The sequence below is a fragment of the Simochromis diagramma genome, unplaced genomic scaffold, assembly GCF_900408965.1.
Source record: "Simochromis diagramma unplaced genomic scaffold, fSimDia1.1 OVJJ01000302.1, whole genome shotgun sequence".
NCBI lineage: Eukaryota > Metazoa > Chordata > Actinopteri > Cichliformes > Cichlidae > Simochromis > Simochromis diagramma.
This window is the reverse complement of record NW_024386792.1, coordinates 5,734,442-5,757,853: the sequence shown is the minus strand read 5'-3', so window position 1 is coordinate 5,757,853 and position 23,412 is coordinate 5,734,442. Positions and strand designations below refer to the sequence as shown.

Here is a 23,412-nt window from a genome sequence, read left to right as displayed (position 1 = left end):
AGATGAGAAATAGTGTACATCTCACAGAGACCGTTCACAAAGTATGGCTGGCGTTTGGTTTTCAGTGGTCACGTATAGCTGTCAAGAGGGCGGATATCAGCACGACACAACGGCGAGACAAATATCAAACATCACAAACACTGAAAGAGAATATTTTCGTGGTGTTATCCTGATGATGAAATAAGGTTTATGCCTCTAACGAGAAAGCCGAGAAATCTGATTTTTTTTCCTTAAATCCTCTTAATCGACTCTTGGAAGTATTCTGGGCTGAGCTGAATTTTTTAGCAGGAATTATTTTCTCGCAACTAAATGGTTTGAATTTTATTTTAAAGCCACCAATTAGGTCACTCTGTAAAATGATTTACCTGCTGATATCCAACTCTGAGTCAATTTTACCCAAAAGCTTAAAGATGGAAATCTCTGTAATAAATCTTTCAACGCTCCATGAGAGACACCACAAAAAGCGTCCCACATTGGCAAAGGACCTTTTATTTATCTCACAAAGAGCAGCAAATATCTTTTTAGTTGTGTTGATACATCTCCTAAATTTAACACACACGCACACACACACACAAATACCAAATGCAAGCTATTGGTGTTGAAAGCGAAAACTCAAAAACCACAGATTTCACTTAATTGACAATATGAAGTTCTCAAATTGCAGTGGTTAAAAACAGAAACCAGCAGTCACAGCTACAAAAACATCAATGAGGTTATTTTTAGCTGATACATCATAAATGGTAAATACTAAAAAAAAAAAAAAGGGTCCTGAAAACTCTAATCTTGTTGTAAGGTGACACTTTTGATTAAGTCTTGCACTCCTCTACAAGCGTCTGATACATACATTTGATTTATTTCTGGGATCACTGTGAAAATGTCATGAGTAAAAAAACAAAAAAACAACTACAACAACAACAAAATACCAGCCTGTCCTGCTGCCTCTTGGCAACCTTTTGACAGTCTGCGGGTAGGTAAAGCAATAGCTCCTTCAGTCTGACCACACTCTTTGTTACATTAGCAGGATACGTGACATTACTGTAACTTAATTTAGGATCAGTTTTGCTTTTTAGTTTCTCTTGTCAGGAGAAATTTTGTCCCGAGCCTGGACTAAATCTGAGCAGGTGCAAAGTTGGCAGTTAAATCTCTGCTGGTGTTTTAAAGTTACCCATCATGTTTGTTTTTGCCTTCCTTCCCACTAGCACTAATTAATTAAACAGAAGTTCCAAACTATTACTAACAACTACTATCATTTAACAGTATTTAAAAAAACTAAATTAAAAAAAAAAAGCTTTAACCCATCCAAAAAAACGAATTTCTCTCTAAAAATGCACTGCGTTTGTATTCATTTCATCACTCAGGACTGTCAATTATTTACTTTTCTCATAACTAAATAATTTTTTATATTCTTACAACGTAAAATTAGAAAATTCCTCTTTGTCTCACAGGCAAATGATATGCTGACTAACACACGTCAAGCTTAAGTTTGCATTTCACATCATGAAATAATACAAGTTAAACTACAATACTGACTTCTGTAGAGGGAAAAAAAAAAAAAGAGCTGGTACTGACCGTTCTGGGCATGGGCGGCGAGAGGGAGCCATTGTTCATGTAGGAATCAGTGTTCATGTTGCTCATCATGATGTAACCTGGGTAGCCCGGGTACGGATGGCCTTTACTGTACATGTCTTGATGCTTTCCTAATAAAAACATTGTTTAAAAAACAAAAAACAAACAAAGTAAACGCGTGTCGGTCGCTGTGTTTTTGCACAGAGAGCACAAACACCAGTAAAAGATTAATTAGCCAAAGATTCAATAGCTTTAATTACAGTCATATCTTCGAAATGGCTGATTTTAATCAACAAACTCGATAAGCAGCAACAACAAAGCCGAGCACAAAGTTGGCTTGGCTGTTTTGATGTAGTAATGATATCGCTGTCGATTGATTTAACCCCTGCCCTATTTTGCCACGGCCTTTTGTTTGTGCCTTTTCTTTCCGCCTCACAGAGGCGGGTCATATTATGCAGCGGAACAATGGAGCCCCTCTGTGCCAATTAGCACCAATTAGAAGAACATACAGACTGTGTCAAAACAGGAGACGCCCCAACTGTTCCTCTATGCCTTTGACCTGAGAGGGGGGGGGAGCTTTGCACAAGAGGCTTCAATACAGCATCACTCGCCACTCGAATGTGCGCGGCGTAATAAGGCCTGGAGGGGCTGGGGCTGTTTCTGGTATACAATGTGACGGCAACATAGATCTTGTTGTGAAGAAAGCCAGTGTTTGATTTGAAGGGGATCCCATTCAGGAGTGAAAGGGGAACAAAGAGGAGGCATACTCCTCTTCAAAGCCCTAATAATGACCTGCAGCAGCGGGGTCAGACTACAATAGCCAGAGAGCAACAAGCCCCAAGAGGACGCAACATGTTGCATGCGACAATGCAACCGGAGAGCTGAGGGATACGACAGGAATATTTGAGGAAACACGACACGAAACAGCCAGACAAAAGTTTTGCTTTTGGGTTGTGCTCAACTTGAGGCTGCTGCCATAAGTGCATGTTTTTGCTCCTTCTTCTTTTATGTCCATTTGTGCAGGTACCCTCATCTACCAGGGAGGTAACAGGTAGCTGTGTTTATGAAAGTACAGCATGCCCTAACTAGACTTAGGATGAGCAGGAACAGGGGCTCTGATAAGAGAAGTACCAACAGTTTCATCACTTCTGCGTGGTGAAAACGAGGGGCCACTACTTCCACCTTATCTTCTAAAGCAAAAGCAAACCACATTTAAAAAGGAAAAAGAAAAAAAATGGACTTTTATTGCAAATAAATGTAGTGCTGATTGTCCTATAACACATGCTGATTTAACAAGCTCCAGATTGTGTCTCTTACCATCTTCCGGATGGTCTCTGTGTTTTTCATGATATGAATCTTGCGGTATTTGGGACTGTCTAGCTGCCTGTAAAAAAAGAAAGAAATAAAATTAAAAGACAGAGAGAGGGAGGGAGGGGGGAGGGGGGGGGAGAGGAAGAATCAATTAGAAAGGCATTCAAACACAGTTACACACATGCTGATGTGGTCAGACAGCCACAAACATTGCTGGGACAAACATCGTCCCTTTGCCTGTCACCAAAGGAGAGAAAGCTTACACACACACACACACACACACACACACACACACACACACACACACACACACACACACACCACTATCTATAGAAGAGTGATGGAGCAGCCTGCATCAAAGCTTCAGAAGAACCACTTAATTAAGCTTCATGTCTTTAAGGAGCTTACAAATTAGCTTGTTTTCAGTACCATAGGTCCACTCTCATTTTCATCTTCCAGTCTGAGCCTCCTTCTCAATTCAAATAGTGTGTTTGTGTCATAAATGAAATAGCTGTGTGCAAAGGGAAATAAAATCGCTCCATAAAAAAAAAGAAAAGGGAAACAGTGCCGACTATTTTCTGCTTATGAAAAAAAAAAAGAAAAAAAATCCTCTGCACTTTGAACACCCATTTCCTTTCTCTTTTCGAATCCGAATTGGGAAGGGGACCTCTTTTTTAGAGTTCAGACCCCTCAGGATGGCTTCAAGCTGAGCGAGGGAACTTCACTGGATTCCTAATTAACATTCAGCCTCTGTCTCGTGTGTCCCTAGGACATTCGGCGGGGAATGCGTACAGTTTCGTTCAGGATGTAGCCATGTAGAATTTTTTTTTTTAAATTAGAAAAGAAAGAAAGAAAATGGATTAACACCACGGTTAATAGCAAAACAGCCAACTTAAATGATGGGGATGCTGCAGCCTGCATCCTAAGGCTTGATGGATGCAGGGGAAAAGAAGAAATCACTGATGGTTCACGCTCTGTCACTTCTCCCCTGCTTAGAAAAAAAAAATGCCATCTTGCAAGTGCGATATATAAAGCACGACTGCAATAATTTTTCATCATTAAAAATTAATCTAGAAGAATTTTTCCACTGAGATTTTCAATCCATTTAACATTCACCACAAATTCAGCACATCCACACATGCAAGGATTTCTTCTCATGCACCCATCTGGCCTCTCAGCATCCTTTCAGTTTAATCAAATGGAACAAAGCAAATGCAGAAAAATGTTTATTATACAACCCCCCCCCCCTCCAATTCCAACCTTAAAAACTGAAAAGAATAATTTATAGGCACAGTTTTAAAAGGGGCAATAAAATTAATAAGCAGAATGAGCCGGAGTGTGTGAAGATCACATCTTGAAAACGAAATAAAAGACTGCATCCTTTCATCCAGGCAGAATTTTAAAAATTGTGAATGTTAAGGAAATTCACAATATTGCTGGCAAACAGGTTTTAAGCCATGTGTGCTAAATGGATTCATGTGCTGGTGTTTAAGCTGCTGTGGGTGTACCACTGCCAGCACAGCCACCGAGCCCTGCTTGTCACAGGCAGCTTCGCAAGGCCCTCGTTCTCACATCTCATACAATATCTTTTGCATTTAGCTCAATCTGCAATTTCATTCATTTAAAGAAAAATATAACAGTAACAGAACATTACAATTTAGACCTGCATTTATTACAGTTAATAGACTGCTGAGTGTTTGCCTGTGACATCTTTGTTTTTTTCTAGTTTAAGGAATCAGAGCCATATCAGTGGCACAGCTCAAGTTACATTTTCAATTAAAAGGAAAATAAAATGGAAATTGTGAATTAATAATGATAATAAATAATAAAGCTCTAATAATGATTTGTCTATAAAACTAAGCAAAGGGAGAGGAGGCGTTTTTGCTCACAAGACATTCAGGTAAACTAAAGCTGAGTAAAAAAAAAAAACTAGATTATTAATTAGAGGGGATCAACTTTTGTTTTAAAGGCTCCTGCGGGATTTTTAGTTGTATTTTTATTAACCTTCCCTCTATGCTGGGGAGCTCTCACAGGATGCCCACCACCACATCAGTGAACCCACAGCAGTTACTCACGTCGTGGCTGTTGCTGTTGGGGCTGCTTTCCGACTCGTTGACCAGAGATGACTTGATGTCTGCCAGGTCCCCTTCCTCTTCCGAGTGGCTCAGCTCGGCGAAGATCTGCTCCTTCTGCGGGTCCCCCTCGTCTTTGAACGGGATCATTTCATCTGTGGCGCAAAGCTCCGGGTCTCCGCCGCCTGATAACTGGGGCATTTTTTCACAAAGTGTTTCGCTTCCCCGAGAAAACCGAAGACAACAACGCGTGCCACCACTGTCCCGAAACTACACAGAAATAGAGAGGGGGAAAGATGAAAAAGGAAAAATAAAAAAAACTCCCACCGAAACGGAGTGGGGACCGTTGCCTTCCCCCCCTCCACCTCCTCCCCTGTGTCACACCGGAGAGTCACCCGGAGAGGAAGCGGCGTGCGAGCACACTGCCGGTGTGTTTTTACTGAAGCAACAGGAGGCGCGAGGCTGCTGCCGGCGTCCTTTTGTTGTTGTTTTTTCCCCTCTTTTCTGTTCTTTTTCCGTCGCGAGAGTTTAACTAAGCTTGAAACTCACACACTAAAAAAAAGTGAGATGCAAAGCGGTCGGAATGAGAAGTCCAGTGCACGCCTCAATGTCATGAGGAAAACATAAAAAGGGGGAACAAACCACGAGTTAAAATCTCATCACCATCTTTTTTCTCCCCTCTCGCTTTCTTTCTTTTTTTCTGTTTGAAGTCAGCACGCGACGACCGCCGCGTTCCCGTAAAAACGACTCAACGTGAAAAAGTACATTTAGAAAAGTGAGAGAAGATATTTCCTCGGTGGTCCCGGAGACGAAGCTGCGAGCGTCCTTCAGTGTGCGTGTGGAGAGGTTGGAGGGAGGGGGAAAGTAAGACGAGGAAAAGGGAAAAGAAATTAAGTGATGGATGTGTAAATGGAAGAAAACGCAGTTGTTGTTGGGGTTTTTTAAAACAAGCAAATACTTGGGCGACAAGCAACGCAGCGAGACGCCGTGATGCTTAAAAATACATCCTCGAAGCTGCTCGGAGGAGGAGGGATAAAAGCAAAAACAAAAAGAAGAAGAAAATCACAGAAAACAATCAAAAAAAGAAGGCAAGAGTGGAAAAACGCCGTGGACCCGACTTCCCACTGCTCCCGCACCGCTTCCACAGCGTAATGTAACCAGTGTGTGTATGTGTGTGTTGGTAATGTAGCCGTGCTCCCTCCTCCTCCTCCTTTTTCTCTCTCTTCAGTCACTGGGAGGAAAGAGAGATGAAAGGGAAGCCGAGGCTCTGATTGACACCGCACCGATTGACACTCCTCCTGAGAGAGAGATTTATACACAGCTCACAACAAATGGGCAGACAGGAGGGGAGGAAAAGGAGAATGAGCGGAGAGGCTGGAACTTGCTGTGGATGTGATGGGTTAAAATAATGAGGAGAAATAAAAAATGATAATTGAAATATAGAGGGAAAAATATTGGACAAGCTTAAGCCCGTTTTGTTGGTGCTGCATGTGATTTAATCAATCTGCAAGAAGTGGCAATGGCCTGTTTTGGAAACAGAAACAAAAAAAATGATAAGCTGAAGGAAGTTTAGAGGAAGAAAAACACACAACGTATTCTCCAAGTGTTGGAAAAAATATTACACACACACACACACACACACACACACACACCTACACACACGTATGTATGTATCAGGTGTATGTCTATACGGGGACATAGGCCTGTTATTTATTCAGCTTCCTTTAAACTACCTTGCGGTATATCGTGGGCATATTTGTGGCTACATGGTGCTTTCCGTGTTTTCTACTTACATCAAACAAATAAGAACGTATTCAGAAGGTGTCTTCGCCCCCCAAAATGGACAGATTAAAAGAAAATGTCATATTGTACTCACAGGTTACCTGCCTATATTTAAAGTCCCCTTTTCATATTAATTCATTATTAGCACATGTGCAATGAAATTAACAAAAATATAGAAAACAGTTTAAAGGCCAGCCATTAGTCTGTTTGCTACTTTTACCACTGAAAAAACCCGTGAATATCAAGCCGCAGACAAGCGGATAAATATTTATAAGAAAAAAAAAAGAGTACTTTAATGCCGATGTATTTAATGAGAAAATACAGTTGTTGCTTTGTTGTTTTAAGAAAAAAGAAAGTAAACAAAACAGGCAGTGGAAGTGGCTGAGTTTCTGCATCTGTCTGAGCACTAAGAGATTGCGTGAGAATCAAAGTTGGGATGGGGAGGCAGATCTTTATAAAGCGCGGAGGTGGGGTTAGCGGGGCGGAGCCGCGGCTGCCTTTGATCTTGCGGCGGCTGGCTCTTTCATCCCCGACTCCCCCCCACACCGCGCTTCCACCGCCACCTCCCTCCCTCTCTCCCTTCCTCCCTCTTCCACCCCTTCCCCTCCTCCCCCTCCTGCTCTCCCTCGCCTTTGTATGACTAAATTTGGTCTGAGTGTGGAGTCGGGCCAACATTTCCACGTGTGCGTTCATCCCAGCTGAGAGTGAGAGAGAGAGAGAGAGAGCGAGAGCGAAGGGGTTCTCTTCCGGGTAAGGAGACAGCGAGGAAAAAAAAAGATCAAAGGCTTTTGGGTTTTGGAAGCCGAGTGTGGATTCAAAAGAGCCGAGACTGGCTGCATTCCAGAGTATAGCGGAAAGCGCGCTGCTGCTGCTGTCGCCGCACGCGCGCCGCGCGTACGCACACACATTCACGCACAAGTCGGCTACGCACGACCGCAGCAGACGCACACTAACACGCGCACAAAAACACAGCAGTGAAAAAGAGAGTTAATTAGAAAGATTTCACACAGGCAGACAAGAACAAGCAAAGCTTTCATTTAAAAGACCCTTTAACAGTATTTTTTCTTGTTTCCAGCCAAAAACTGTGATAGCCTACAAGGTAGGGAAAAAAAAGAAATCTTCTCCTCTCGGTAGGAACTGTCGGTTCTACTTCATTACATTGTATTTAATTTAATTATCCGGCACTATTTTTTTCCTGGCGCGATCTCAAATGATGCTACAGCACCACCACCACCACCCTAAAGCCATGCTAACAGAAGCAACCTAACCGTTTTTACACTTGTATAAATATATATTTCTTTTTTTCTCTCCTGCATGTGTTCTGCATTCACCTTGGATATGGTTTTAAATGATAAAATTGGTAGAAAGGGAACAATCTGGGAAGAGGAGGGGGCGACTTTTGGTTGCATTAAGGCCTATTAAGATACTAAAAAAGAGAGTACAGGCCTGCAGGGCCTCTGAAGTGGAAAGATCCCACAGTGTTAAAAAAAAAAAGGGAAACAGATTAAATATAAATCACAAGCATAAATGACTCATGTTTATTCTTTGGTTTTTGGTTTATTGGCATTCAAATACGTGGTAAAATGCAACATATAAACCTTAATCCTAATGCTCTGTTTTCAGCATCAGTGAGACACAGTAGGCCCCAGTTTAACAGTCTAAAAACACACTCAACAGATTCATACTTTGTTTCCCATTTGATTACAATTATATACAAACATGATTTAAACTGATTGCAGTGTGGATTTAATGGACACTTTGGTGCCAGTGCCAGATGTAAGACTGGCAGGGAGATGGTGACAGTTCTTCACAGCAAAACTCTTCCCAAAGAATAAATGAATTTTTGTATATTAATATGTGATTATACCCTATGCAATGTATAAAATGCATAAAACAAACAATTATATAAAACCATAACAACGCTTTACTTTTTTTAAATCAAAAGGTGTCTTGCAAAGGGTAATTTTGACCTTCTTAAACTAAATATGCAAATAAACAGAGACAATCAGCAATAGATCAAAGATTTTTACAGAGATAATTTCTTTACTTTTTTTTTCTAAAATGATTTTTGCATATACAGCACAGCATCTGTGGAACCCTTATCAGCAAGGGTTCCACAGATAAATCAGCAACAAAGCCGTCCAGACCAAGAAGATATTTACTATGATCGAAGATAAATTAACACTAATAAGAAAAACTAATAATATCTGCACAATTGAATCACAAAAATAAAACAGATTTTTCCATTATGACAGACTGAATTTTTTTCAATAAAATTATGAAACATAGTGGATCAGTGACAGAAGTAGTTATGGAAACATAAAAACATTTATCAGTAAAACAATTGAAGGCCAACTATCAAATACCTGTGTATACTTTTATGTTATATTGTTATTGCAAATGTTTCATAATGCTACATATTAGCTTGGTTTGGCCTCAGCTGAATTGTGTTTCCAGCTGGGTTTGGGTTTTTATTGTTTATTGTAATTTAATATTCTGGTCTTGGAAAGAAAGCTAGTTTGTGAAAACCATGAGTGAGGGAGAGATCCATTATTAAATACCCACTGCTACATGATGAGAGACCCCTGCAGGAAGTCCATCTTCCTGATTAGCAACCCTGAGACGAGAGGTTATTTGTTCACTAGGTGACATACATACATACATATATACATATATATATACATAGATAGATAGATAGACAGACACACAACAAACAAATAACATACAGCTTTTGTTTGCTGTGTAATAATTCTAGTTTGGGACTTGATGACAAGGCAACCAGCGACAGCCTCTCTAATGAACTGCTGTCAGAACCACCTAACACACCTTCCCTTGACATGAAACTGCATTATATATTCCAGCTTGGCTCTATGCATCACGGCCCTCGTTGTTAAAACAAGCAGGACAGTTGAAGTGGGAAGAAAAGAGAGAGAGAGAAGGAAGAAGGGGAGGAAAAAACAGAGCTACATTAGCATTTCTCTCCTAATGAGTTCATAAGAGTGACCCCTCTGGATCTCACATGAAAAGGAAGATTTCCTGCTGCGTTGTGACCTGAATTCAGTTGTCTCTCACTTTAGATACTCCATTTTGCATGTTATATAAAAGCAGAAATATATCTATACACACGGCATAATTCATCACCAGCGGATTCTGATTTCTTTTCTCCCTCCTTTAAGACTGGTAGTCTATCTCAAGGAAGAAATAAATATTTTAATGGTCTGCACATTGTGGTAAGACCCAAAGTGTTGATGAATTTAATAATGCATATTTAGCTTATTTTGTTTCATATGATGTTTTTCCTCCTCTTGTAAAGTTGGGACAGGATCTCGGTTTCGCATACAGTATGAATTGTGTCAAACAAAATGCTCTTTGTTGGAACAACATTCAGTCAAGGTCCTCTTTAGATCTATTATTGTCTCATCTTTTATCTGTTCTATTTTCATTGCGATGCATAACACTTCAAACAAAAATTACCCTAATTATCTCTTGTTCCCACACTGTGCTGTGTATGTGTGCTGTGTCTGTGTGTGTGAAATCAGCCTAGTCGGTGTTATCATTTGTCCTTATCAGTTACTTAAATGACTTGCCGGGTGATTTCAATGCTGAAATCATTACTCTGCCTTCTATTCCACCTGCTAGTCATACATAACAACTTCCTTCATGTAAAAAAAAAAAAAATTACAGCCCTTACACTCGCAGCCACCTTCAAGAAAACGACAGGAAACAAACATTAAATTATGATGAAAAGGCTTGCAATTAAAGCCGAGAAAAGACACCATTTATCAAACGTGCAAATCAAACCTGGGGGAGGTCCGGGTTGAGTGATTATTGGTTCAGCCCTTTGGTGGAAGATGAGTCACCTTCTTGAAGGGAAGGAAAGTGTCTTGGGGGTAAGGTGAAGGAAGCGAGAGGCAGGCCTGTGATCTGTTGATTTATGGCAATGTTGTCAGAAGTTTGTCTCAGACAAACTGTCATTAAAATGAAATTATCTCCTTGATGGAAAGGAAGGGGAATTTGTCAGGTTATGTAGATGTATTTTGTTTTGAAGCTTCAATTTTAGAACTGTGGCTGTTGCAGTCTTAGTTGTTTGTTTTGGGGTTTTTTGTTTGTTTTGTTTGATCGGGGGGCCAGCAGGGTGTTAGGTTTATTTCTATGGCCACAAAAAGATTTACGGTTGTGTTTTGTTTTGTTTTTTTCTTTTTGTTTGTGAGAAAAAGCATATTTGAGCATATTTGGATATGTGTTATTAGCTATATACTGTGTGGATTCATTGCAAAGACACAAGTACTGGCTACATTTTACTTTAAAAAAATAAAAGTGAAATTGTAGACTTGCTAAAACACAAAATTCTTAGGTAGGGTTTCAATGAATGAAATAACTGAGGTGAAGCCGAGCAGAGAGCTTGTCATGAGTAGGGAAGCTCACACACTTCCGGGGAAGTCTCAAGTGGCAATTTGAGGAGCTGCCGGCTTCTTATTTTTAGCCCTGAAAGATGCGGCTTAAAGTGTCCAAAATGTTCGCATGCTAACATTTGTTACTCTAAGTGCTATAGCCGAAACATAACACTGACCTGATAAAGGCTAAAAATGATACAATGCATTATTTCTGCCTTTACTGCCTCTTACTAATTACCAATGCACAGACTTTCCTATTGTCTTACTGGCACAGATAAAAACTGATTCACACCAACTGGCATGTGACTCCACCCTCCCATACTTACCAGTCAGTGATGCTGACAGAAGCACTGAGCACAACTTCTCAGAGAAAGGAACAGTTTAGGGATCACCTTTCCTCTGGGACTTGACTCACATTCTCCGAGCTTCAAAAAAGCAGAGCGCTTGCGTGCCGCCATGAATCACTGGACAACACTGAACAAACACACACATGCACAGACAGAATCTCTATTTTGTCTCTGGCAGTCCTCACTGACGCAGCACACGGCATGTGCACATAATGCAGCGAGACTCAAAGGTGCTACCTCACTGCAGCCAAGAGAGTAATCCTCTGGGGCATATAACATAACAGGCAGTCTTTCTTCTCTCTGTGTGCACATGCAGCCCTGTTGCGCTATCGCACCCGAGGGCTAATTTACAGGTTAACACTTGGCTGACCCATGTGTCTTGAAGAAAACCATTGGGTGAGGGTTTTTACCTGCACACTTCACCCAGCTGGGAATGCCACCTTCTCTCCAATGAACTCTGTTTGCAGGAATCTTTAGAAATCTGCTTAGCTTGCCTGTTGGCACCCGCAGCTTTTGTTTAACTTGGTATGTGCAGAATGAATCAGATATGCCACTATACGATTTTGGATCTTTTTATAAGAAAATCAGCTTTTTTTCTAAGTGAAGGTTTCCTTCAGTTACACTCTGTGAAAGGGAAAGGTCTAGACTGCTGTAATTGATCAGGTTGTAGAGGCATGAGAAAATCCCCCCTTTTTTCTGCATGTCCAGAGGTTGGTCGAGCATCACCACCAGCTGTCCTGCACTATGTGCTGCTGTGTTGTGCTGCATTCTTTGTGTCCAAAGGGGAAGTGGTCCACTCCTCAGCACACACAGATACTCCCTTCACCCCGCCGTGTGTTATTGGAGAAAGCAATGAGCACTGCTTCAAGGCCTGCTGTGCCTGGGTCAAGGGTCAGAGCTGACCTGCTAAGAGGTCACAGGGCCCCTATCCAGTCTGTAATCAAGCACGCAGCACACCTCGCTGACCCCACGCCTCCGTCTGTGCCCATCGCCCAGCCTCAGCGCATCTCGGCTGCCTGAGATCAAACAGAGCAGCAGTACCTCTGGCCCTGTGTTATCAGCCTGGGTGTCTCATCACATCAACACGCAGGGCTAAACAGTAAACACTGTCTCTCTGGTTTGCCTCACTGTGTGTGTGTGTGTGTGTGTCCAAGCTGGTGTACATGTTAGTATAGAAGCTCGACCACATGTGATGGTTATCTAAAGCAGCAGGTTTGGTTAAGATTAAGATTTTTTTTAAACTAATTCTAGCTTACATTTTAAACTTAAATTTTTTTTGGGATTTTTCTCATTTCATTCAAATACTCAGAGAAACCTAAACGTGTTAAAACAAAAACAGGAGTAAAAACATGCAATGATTGATTTTTGCCACTTGGGGCACTAGAACAAACTTTACAAGCTAGAGGTAAAAGGGTTTCCCTTATCAAGTAAATACAGGGCCAGTATTGCAGATACAAATACAGATATCAATACTTATGTATGGGGGGAGCAGTGTGTCATGCTTTAGTAGATGACTCATCATTAATTTGCCAAAATTATCAATATTTGGATTGGTTCAACCACCTCTACTATACATTTCTCTTCTAGCCATTGACATGTTTTGTGAGTATTCCTACTTGTCAGCTCAGCTTACTAGCAAAAAAAGCTTAAAAACAGCCTAAAAGTTGCATTAGAGTGAAATGCTCTACCAACAGGGTAAAGGTCATACATCTAAGTGTATCTTTAAACCAAAATAAAGCTTTTCGAGGGTTAAAGGTGGATCTCATGGAACAGCTGTGTGCAGGCAGGAATGGTGGACCCAAAATGCAGACTCACGGAAATGAAACGTGAAGTCAAAAGTGTAACAAAACTAGGAATACAAAATAAGCTTACGCACACAGCAAGACAAGAGTAGATCACAACACAGAGAAACACAGGGCTTAAATACACAGAGGGAACAATCAGGGAATGGGTTACAGGAGGGAAACACAGCTGGGGCAAATCAGACCTAATGAGACAAAGGAAGCAAAACCAGACGCATTTACATGAGACACGGACTTTCAAAGTAAAACAGGAAACATAACACAGACTGAACTTACAGACACAGACTCACAGACAGGCACTACAACAGAGGGAACAGAGACGTGGGACCAGGGCAGACACTGACCGGACACGGGGATATAGCAGACAGGGGAGACAGCAACAAAGGATTACAGACAGAAAACAGAAAGCACAAATCTGACAAAGAAACCAAAAGACTAGAAATGATAAATAAAGGCAAAAATCAAAAAATCAAATCAGGCACCCCAACAGTGGACCGGCAAGAGTGTGGGGTCCCAGCAAACACTTTGGTGTTGTATAATTATCAGCTAACTGTTTTGTTTTTTTCTCACTATTTTCAGTGTCTAGTTGTGGTTGACAAATAGATAAAAATGGAAGTTGAAATGAGAGATTGCTGACTGCTCTTGAGTGTTAGTTGATGATCTTGTTAGATTTTGTAGAAAGAGCAGATTTTTTTTTCATTTTATCGATTAAAATAAAGTGAAATAAACAAAACATTCCTAATTGAGAGAAGAACATAAAAAAAAAAAACTCCACAACTCAAGCTCCTAATATGCAACCCACTGTATGTATTCTGTTGATGGCTTTAGCTATATAGTTTAAATTTTATTTGCTTTTAATGTTTATGTAAAGCATTGAGTTGTCTTGTAAATTAAATGTGCTATATAAACAAACCTGTCTTGCCCGAATGTCTCATCTTCTGCTCTGGGTCCCATTTCTCATAATAAGAAAACTGGCTACAGTTATTCCGTGTGTATACATCAGATTTTGCTTTTTTTTTTTTTGCCATCGCTTGCTTTGAGATAACAAAACCGTTTCAACCATATTTTCTTGGTTTTGACCTTATTACTTTTTCCCACTGATGAGTCAAATCCAAATGTCAGTTGAACCTACTAATTCTGCAAGCTAAAGCATTTTGACTGTACAGAATTATACTGCCGGCAAACATATGATTAACATTAAGAGCTTACAAGACATAAAGTTCAAAAACACTCCTCAGCTGTCACAAAACCTGTGTTTTTGTTAGCATTTCAGACTTTAGCTGAATATTGTGAGGCCAACCATTATCATTACCAGCTTTCATGAATTTTAGAGTCCATGTCTGTCCTAGACCTGAAAAGATAAATCTCATGTAATCGGCTCAAAAAAGCCTAAAGTACTGACTTTAATTAATTTGATTACGTGTACATTTTGGCTACATCAGTACGATGTAAAACATAACATTTAATAGAATCTGGTCAAATGAAATTAACTTGACTGCCATTCAGATTATATGAAGTATATTTTCATTAATCATTATCTTTTTCAATATTTCAGTTGCATTTTATTCAAAATCATTGATTCATGTTTATGAAGGCCAAGAATCTTGTTCTTTTGAGTACATGAGCAAATCTCTTCACCGTATCCTCAGCTAGTTAATAATATTTCTGGCCGCCCTTGGTAACATTGACCAGCGTTTCAGTCCTTTTTTTCCCTTTGGTGCTCACTGATCTGGCCATAAACTGAAGCAGTGAGCTCAGAAGAAACTACAAAGCATGTATGAGTTGTGCAGTAACAGTCATCGGGTTGTGTACACATAGTTTAAGCCATTCGGTCTTGTAGTTTTTCTTGTTTGAAGGGTAAATAAAGGAAGCGTGTCACATATAGGCTATGTTTAACCTGTGTGTTATGTGTAACTTGCAGTGTACAGTGCAAGAGTTAAACAAGCATGTGGATTCACGAGCATTAGTTTACCTGTGAGGGGGGGTTTTGTCCATCATTATGGCTTTGACAGGCGACATCTCATAGCGTTATGAGATGATGTCAATCTCCTTATATTAAATCATTTTTAACACATCTTTTTTTAAAGGTTCTTTATCATATAAATTCAAAACACTTTAAACTTTGGATTGTTTATGGATGCTCCAAGTAGCACATTTATGACTTATCTGGGTTGACTTCAGTTTCAGTTTACATCATCTGTGGGCACAGGTTAGGCATTTCAGCAATCAGATGAAAGATCACAATGAGTGTAAGGGCCCACAGCTGAAGGGGGCCTGTGGAAACAAGCTATGCAAGCAATAGTTAACCAGATTGGTAGCTGATTTCCTGTGTGCAGTAGACTACACCATCAGGATATTAACTGTTAAAACCACCGGGGTGTGATACCTAGTCGTGCTGATTGATTTCTCCTTGTCTCACAAAGGAACAGTCCATAATTCCCAGGAGTTGTTACTAGAGAGGAAAACATTTCCAGACGCAGGCACATGCTGCCAATTTGACAGGTTTAGCTGGGCACCTTGGCTCTGCTCCTTTGTTGTATTTAGAAAGCATTAGGTGAGTGAGTATGGGGGTTTTTTTTCTTTCTTTTTATAAATAGGCTGTTAGACTCTTTCAGAGTGGGGAAATAACTCGTTTTCTTTTCTTTGTTTAAGGACTTCCCCCCCACACATTTCCCAACACGAAGAAATTATTGCAAATGAGTCATTTCTTCTTGGCAGGCCTCAGGCTAGGAGGGGAAAAAAAGAATAGCTGTAATCTTGAGAAGACAAATGTGATTTACTTAGCCTGTCACCACTTTTAATTACCTTTGATAAAAAGCGGTGATTATAGATTTTGGAATCTAAAAAGTACATTTTTGGAAATTGTATTGTCTTCTACGAGGCACAGAAGCTATTTTCTTCTCTTGCATGCAAACACCAGTAGAAAAGTTCTGTGTGGAAATTGCACACGTGTCGGAAAAGATTTTGGAAAATGTGCATTGAGGTTTATGTTTATGTCCATGCATGACTTCATGTGTTGGTAAATGAGTGTGTTATTGTTCTTGCCAGTCTGTGAGGGAAGATCAAAGGCAGGCCTTGTCTCTCAGTAACTGGCCTTCGTTTGTGCACTGACTCTAAACTGAAAATGTCATATTTTCCCCTCCCTGGTTCTCTGAGCCACAACATGTGGTTGCAGGTAATATTTCTGAAGTTCAATACATCCATATGCGCTTATCCTCAGATGAAGCATCTACTATTAATCTGCAGCTTGTTTTGTCTTGTTGCTAATTTTATTGCAGCTTAAATATGAGGCCAAGAGAGCGTTTGAACTCTTGGCCTCAGTCTCACCCAAATTGTGGCCCAATTTGAGCCAAGTTTGAAACAGTAAAAATCCCAAAGGATGTATAGTAAAGTGGCTGTGCCAAACTCCTTCTTGCCCTGCCATCTGCTTCATAAAGTCTAGTCACGAAAAGGCCTTTGAGAGTAAGATTTAGTGCCACCACACCTTAAAGACATTTCACAAAGTAAAGCTTAGCCAAAATGTTCTGTAAACATTTGAAAGATGTTTCCAGATTTCCTTGCATGTAATTAAAATGTATCAGGAAGGTATTTATTTCAGCAGCTCTGGCTGATTTTTTTTTTCCAGTGTTTCCACCACTGCTAATGCCATTTGCCTTCTTCTGATTCCCGGCTTTGACTTGAAATGATTCTCATAAACAAGATTGTCTCTTGTGCATTTCTGTTTTCGTCTTCATCCAGTTCCACCCCCTGCCTAAATGTTTGAAAACACCGGCCCCGCTAGGGTCACCGTTTCAGATACGAAGACAAAGAGGATGAAGCATGTGAGCGAGAAAGCCCACATAATGATTTAGGAGAGATAATCCTCTGACGACGACACTCCCAATGTGTGAAAGAAATCCCTCCCATTTCACATAAAACATGTGAATGTATTTCCTCTCTCTAGACTGCCACTAGTCCAGGTTCAGACTTAAAAGGCATTCCCAACCCCTGAATCGAGCCCTTGGGCCCAATTTTTATATTGTTCCTTGCTTTATTCCAACACATTGAAAGGCAATTCTCATGTTATGAGAATTCCCCAGTTTAAAGATAAAATAATTGATATGGAAAAATCCAATTCCTCCCACTCCTACCTACAAGGAATTTTAGCCAACATAAGATGATATGATTAATTATGAAATGCTCTCATTTTTATCAGTAATGGCAGAAAAAGTCACTTCGTGTACAGTGCCATGAAAAAATGTTTTCCCTCTTCTTGATTTCTTTTTTCTTCTCTACTCTTTTAGACTTTGACTAGGCCACTCGAAAAGCTTCTTTTTTTGTTTGGGGTTTTTTTCTGAGCCATTCGGACTTGCTGGTGTGTTTCAGATCATGGTCCTGCTGCACAGCTCAAGTTCTGTTGAGCTTCAGGGCATGATTTTGTGGTAGAGAACAGAATTCATGGTTCTATCAATTACAGTAAGTCGTCACTGTCCCGAAGCAGCAAAGCAGCCCAAGACCCTCACACTGCCACCACCATGTTAGATGCTGGTATGATGTTCCTTTTCTGAAACCCAGATGTACGGGACACAAACCTTACAAAACGCTTAAAGTTTGTCTCATCAGTCCACAGAGGATTTCCCCAAAAAATTAGTCTTTGTAACCTTTTACAGACTGACAGATATCAATGAGTTTGTTTCTCAGCTGTTTCTTTGGATTGCAGCCTGATGTGTTGCTCTTTGAGATCTTTTAACCTGCTTCACTTTTGCAGACAGGTTCCATTTAAGTGATTACTTCAGCAGATCTGGCAGTAATCAGGCCTGAGTGTGGCTAATGAAAATGTACTCTGCTTTCCGAAAAATGCGGTTATTCACAGTTAACTAATTTCACTTATTTCGGTTGAATTAACAAGAGCCAGGTAGGTTCATTTAAAACTTTGTCTAAGAGTAAAATTTGTTTGATGATCTGAAACATGCAAGTGTGACAAATATGCAAAAAGCTAAGAAATCAGGAAGCAGGCAAATACTTTTCCTGTGTGTGCTGTCCAGGTTTGTGTAGAAACATATGTATTTTTATCCTGCCTCAGTCACATATCCTTGAAACCAAAATGGTGCTTGTCCTGGTATTTAATGGGATACAACAGCTGATTATTTACTTTCTAGTCAAGAGTTAGATGGAAAAAATCAATAGAACTCTGAAGACTTTCCATTAGATGCAAAGCAGAGCCTCTCCAAAAGTAGCACAGCACGTAGCCCGAATAAAAAGGCATTTTGTGGGTGTGTTTGGTTGGGTTTTTTTTACACTGCTTTTTATATGCGTTAAACAAAGGAGATATAATGTAGTAAATATTTAGGTTTAGATACATGCAACATCCTGATATTTAGACATAGCCAGCCCACCTTAAGCGAAGGCAGACATCTCAAACATGGACCAATTGAGGGTTCAAGCCAGTCCTCTCGGTTCAAAAACTGCAAAGAAGAATGGTGTCTTTTTTAAAAAACTTTTTTACTGTCCAGGAATCACTTTATAAAAGTGATTGTCTGAACCTCTAATCCCATACTGACAGATACATTACTCATGGCCTACCTTACCAACTTGAAGCAGGATCTTTAAAATAAGCAGCTGCGCCATCGTGTTTCTTTGATTTGCACAGCGGTGTTTCTTTGTAACAGCATTACACTGAACGTGGAGAAACATGATCAAATTGCACCTCCTTCTTCTTTTTCTCATGTCTTCTCATACTGTTCACGATCTGTTTTCTAAATGGATGCTCCATTAAATTTACACCAGAAACGAGAAAAATTTGACCTATTTTTTCCCGTTTTTATTAGGTTTTGCTGTTCCACTTATCTAACTCTCCTGCAGAAAGCAAATACATACATTTCCCCCAAAAAGGAGACACCGGCAGAGACATAACAATATCCAGTTAGTGAGACTTTAAGCCAAGATTTCAAACCTATCTTGAGATCGCTGACCTGAGTGTTGTTGTTGACCCTTTGAGCCTCGTCTCAAAGGCTCAGTGTGGACCTACATGACCAAACACCTAAGAGAAGTGAAACATTTTAATGAGTCCCTGAAAGAGAGAAAGCGAAAGGCTTTCATGCAACCAGCCAAACTGCATGAATGGAGACATTATTAGTTTTAGTCTGCAGCCAACACTATGTATAACTGGACAGTGCTGGCAACCCAGCATGAGTGTTGGAGCAGTGAATATGTGTTTTAGGCACCCTGAGTGCTGCTTGGCTTCGGTGAATTAGCAAATCTGGCCAGATGCTCAGCGTGATCTGTCATAGGGGATCGGGCTGGATCACAGTGGGTGAAAACGAAATGAATCTCGCTCCAGTACAACATCGCACAAGTGTTTCTTCTCAATGATTCAAGAAATGCTTAAATAAGAAGAACAAACCAAAGGAAACTATGTGTATTGCGGTTGTTTTATGATGTGAGAATGATGGGTGGGGAATCCTTTGTTCTTTCAAAATGTAATGATTTTTCTGAAAAAAATAAATTCTGCCGTCATCAAGACCAGTAGTGAAATTCTCCTGGAAAGTCCAATTAAAATATACAGTTTTGATGTATAATTAAAATTGCTTAATATATAATATAACCTTAGAGTTAAGCATTATAATTTTATGAGGCCTAAGTTTAATCCTCTAGCATTCAAAATCAAGATTTCTTTTTTAAAAGGAATGAAACACAAAGCCTTTGAATGTTTTTGATTTTGCGTGTTCATACTACGTGATCTGCTGTGATGATTTACATCATGCCGTAAACATTAAGACTGAAAAGAGATCAGATGTTTATAGGTACATCTGGTAAGAATAAACCATTTAGAAACAAAAGGGATTTATTCAGAATATAAGCAATTATGAAAAGACAGGGGAAAAAAACAAAGGCCCTCTACCTACACTTACTATTTAGAGCAGATGACACTGCTTTAGCATACATTACACATGCTTATTATCTTCCCTAATCACGCTTTTTGTGCGCCTTATTGCGGTGTTGCTTAAGACGGAGAGAGCAGGGGGCTCCTTTGTGTCAGAGCTAATGATGTCCCTTTGTGATAAGGCTGGGTGTGAGGGTTGAGGACACTGGTATAGACTCCGAAGAGTTGTTGTATGAGTCTTAGTGTGACTGGCAGCTGCAGTAATCCGCCCTTTGTGTCTTCAGCAGGGCCCCACTGAGCTCCCCTGACAGGGACCGATGTAGCCAGCTCCACCAGACAGCCCAGATGGGCTGAGTGACACAGGAGGAAAAGGAGAAGGAGGGTGGGGTGCTGAAAGCATCGAGATAGCGAGGCAGAGAGAATAAGAAAGTCCAAAAAAAGGAGAGGGAAGGAAAGGAGAGAAAGGACAGAATTAGGGTCAAAGAAAATCTAAAGCAGAGGGAGTCAGTTCCTGAGAGCTTTGTGACAGCTCTCTTCCTGCTAGGACAGGATAGGCTCAGTGGCTTTGGATCAGGGCTTGGTTTGTTTGCCCAAAATGTGTTTTTTGTTCCTTTATGGTCACCCTGAAGCATGCCAATGTAATCCTTCTGATTGGTGGAGGCATTCTGGGTAAGCACAATTAAAATCCACTGTCGCACACTATTAGAGCAATGTGCACACTCTCGGCCTCTCTTACTGTCACAGACAAGTGTTTATTTACACTAAGTGGCCTGTCATAACGTCTGACAGGGCCAAAAGTTTTTCTGTAGCTACTTGTGGTTTGTATTTGTCTCATCTCATTAGTATCAGTGATGTGCCGCGTGGGTTTCCTCGATGACTGCATGACTAAATGAAGAACTGCATAGTAAGCTCCGGTAATACTTTTCACGTCTGCCGTGACCACATCCTGTCTCACAGCATCATAAGAGATCACTGACCGAGTTTTGCTTCGCTCTTGGCATAATGGAGTGGGGTTTAAAGTTCTGAGAGTACCATCAAAATCTGCCATGATTTCACGCAAACCTGGAAATATTCACAAAGTCTGAGTATTTAAAAACAGAAACATGTAAAATGAAGAAGCAACATTTAAGTATCTCCTTAGGGAAAAATGTTACATTCAAACAAAAGGCCAGATCTTCTTGTTCAAGTCAAACAACTTGCAGCCATTGTTCTTCTGTTGTAACTCTGGCTATGCCTCAAGTTTCCAGCAGACCATTGCAGATCTATATCAGTGTGAAACATGGTGGTGGGAATATTACAACTATAACTCTACCAAACTGACTGTTTCCTCACCAACATGATGTACTTCATAGATATGGAATGCCTCTGATTTGCATGTTGGTGGAGAAGAATTCATACTGCGACTTTACACAAATCTACCTGAAGACTGAGGCTACGTCCACACTAGCCCAGATAAATTTGAAAACGTTCACACTAGCGTTTTCAGTCGTTTTCACAGAGTTGTGCATCCACATTGAAACAGCCAAAAACGCTTACGTTCCAGTACCGCACATGCGTGAAACGCAAGAAGTTTTGACCTGCCTCATTTCTGCCTGCCGTTTATTTACCTTCCGGCTCTCTGAAAACAAAATGTCGAGGAAAAGCACCGAGTTTTTTAAATGGACTAACAATGAGGTGCAGTTGTTGCAAAGTACAAAGTTGCAAAAGTGAGTGAGAATTAAAGAATTTGAAGAAAAGCTATCTGGAGCGTGTACAAACTGATATTAATCTTTAATAGGGCTGTCAAAATTGAGCGCAAACAAAACAACTTCTGTATAATGCCCTCCGCTATCTTGGTTTAATTGGTCACATGACTGCATCACATGACTAAAATGTGTCATCATTTTCGAAAGGTCTCCGGGTTCGCTGTCCAAACTGTCCAAATATATCCGTTTTGGAGAGCGTTTTCAAAACGTTGCATTTTCCTTGACCGAAAACGCCGTCTCAGGCTACGTCCACACGTACACGGGTATTTTTGAAAACGAAGATTTTCCGTTTTCATTTATAAAAAAAATCCCGTCCACACATAAAAGCCAAAAACGAAGGGAAAAGCTGCTAGGAACATGCCAAAGCAACAGGTGGCGATATATTCCTAACCGTGCAGAAATGTTGGCCAATCAGAAGTCTAGAAACTTGGGTGGGAAAGCGTAAACAAAGATGGCGCATAGAAGCAGAACTGAGTCGTATGTGTGGAGGGATGGTAACTGTGTGTATATATGTAAGCATTTAAACACTCCAGAGAGTAAAATTAACAGTATTTTGTCTAAGTCCGCCATTGTAGAAATTCATTTCACCGAAACAATAACGTGGCGCACAGTGTGACGTCAAAAAATGTGCACACCTTTGACACTGGGTTTTCTCCGTTTTCCTCGTCCACACGTAAACGCAAAATCTGAGTTTTTGAAAATATCCACCCTGGCAGGAGTTTTTAAAAATCTCCGTTTTCAGTGACCGAAAACGACGTTTAGGTGTGGACGAAAGGCGCAAACGCATAGAAAAATCTGCGTTTTCAAAAATACCCGGGTACGTGTGGAGTGTGGACGTAGCCTCAGTGTGGATGGAAGGCCAAAACGGAGAGAAAAAGATGCGTTTTCAAACGAAAGCGTATTAGTGTGGACATGGCCTGAAGAAGAGCAAAATCTAGTGACTGTGCAGTCATCACTTCTAATCACCCCTGTTGTGCAAGCCAGGGCTGGTATGAGTAGAACCACTATAAATGTGAATTAAATAGTGTAAAATATGCAGTAAAGTATTTTCGCCTTTCCTGATTTCTTTCTTTTTCAGTTTCTTTTTCTTTTTTTTTTTTTGCATATTTGGCACACTTAAATATTTCAGAGCACAAAACAAATGCTAATGTTAGAAAAAGATAGCCTGAGTAAATACAAAATGCAATTTTTAAATGATGATTTCATTTATTACGTGGAAAAAATCTATTCAAACCTACCTGGCTCTATGTGAAAATATAAATTTGAATTAACCCATTTTAGATTATGAATTAACTGTGATTAACTACATTGTTTTGGAAAGGTGAATTAGAGTGGGATGCAAACGTTTGGGAAACCTTGTTAATAGTCATTATTTTCCTGTATAAATCGTCGGTTGTTACAATAAAAAATGTCAGTTAAATATATCATATAGGAGACACACACAGTGATATTTGAGAAGTGAAATGAAGTTTATTGGATTTACAGAAAGTGTGCAATAATTGTTTAAACAAAATCAGGCAGGTGCATAAAT

General features: G+C 40.2%; 1 protein-coding gene across 6 annotated transcripts in view; it reads right to left on the bottom strand.

Annotated features, from left to right (window-relative positions):
* lef1 (lymphoid enhancer-binding factor 1) overlaps positions 1 to 6,209 on the bottom strand; it is a 44,783-nt gene extending 38,574 nt beyond the window's left edge. For 2 of the 6 annotated variants that reach the window (XM_040024013.1, XM_040024014.1), the window contains exons 1-3: positions 4,953 to 6,209; positions 2,884 to 2,950; positions 1,570 to 1,697 (exon numbers count right to left, since the gene is read on the bottom strand). In XM_040024013.1, the coding sequence (XP_039879947.1) occupies positions 1,570 to 1,697; positions 2,884 to 2,950; positions 4,953 to 5,150 (393 nt within the window). In that variant the 5' untranslated portion in view covers positions 5,151 to 6,209. The remainder of the gene's footprint in view (positions 1 to 1,569; positions 1,698 to 2,883; positions 2,951 to 4,952) is intronic. The other 4 variants (XM_040024017.1, XM_040024018.1, XM_040024012.1 and 1 more) reach the window with 3 other exon arrangements.
* Between the last annotated feature and the right edge of the window lie 17,203 nt (positions 6,210 to 23,412).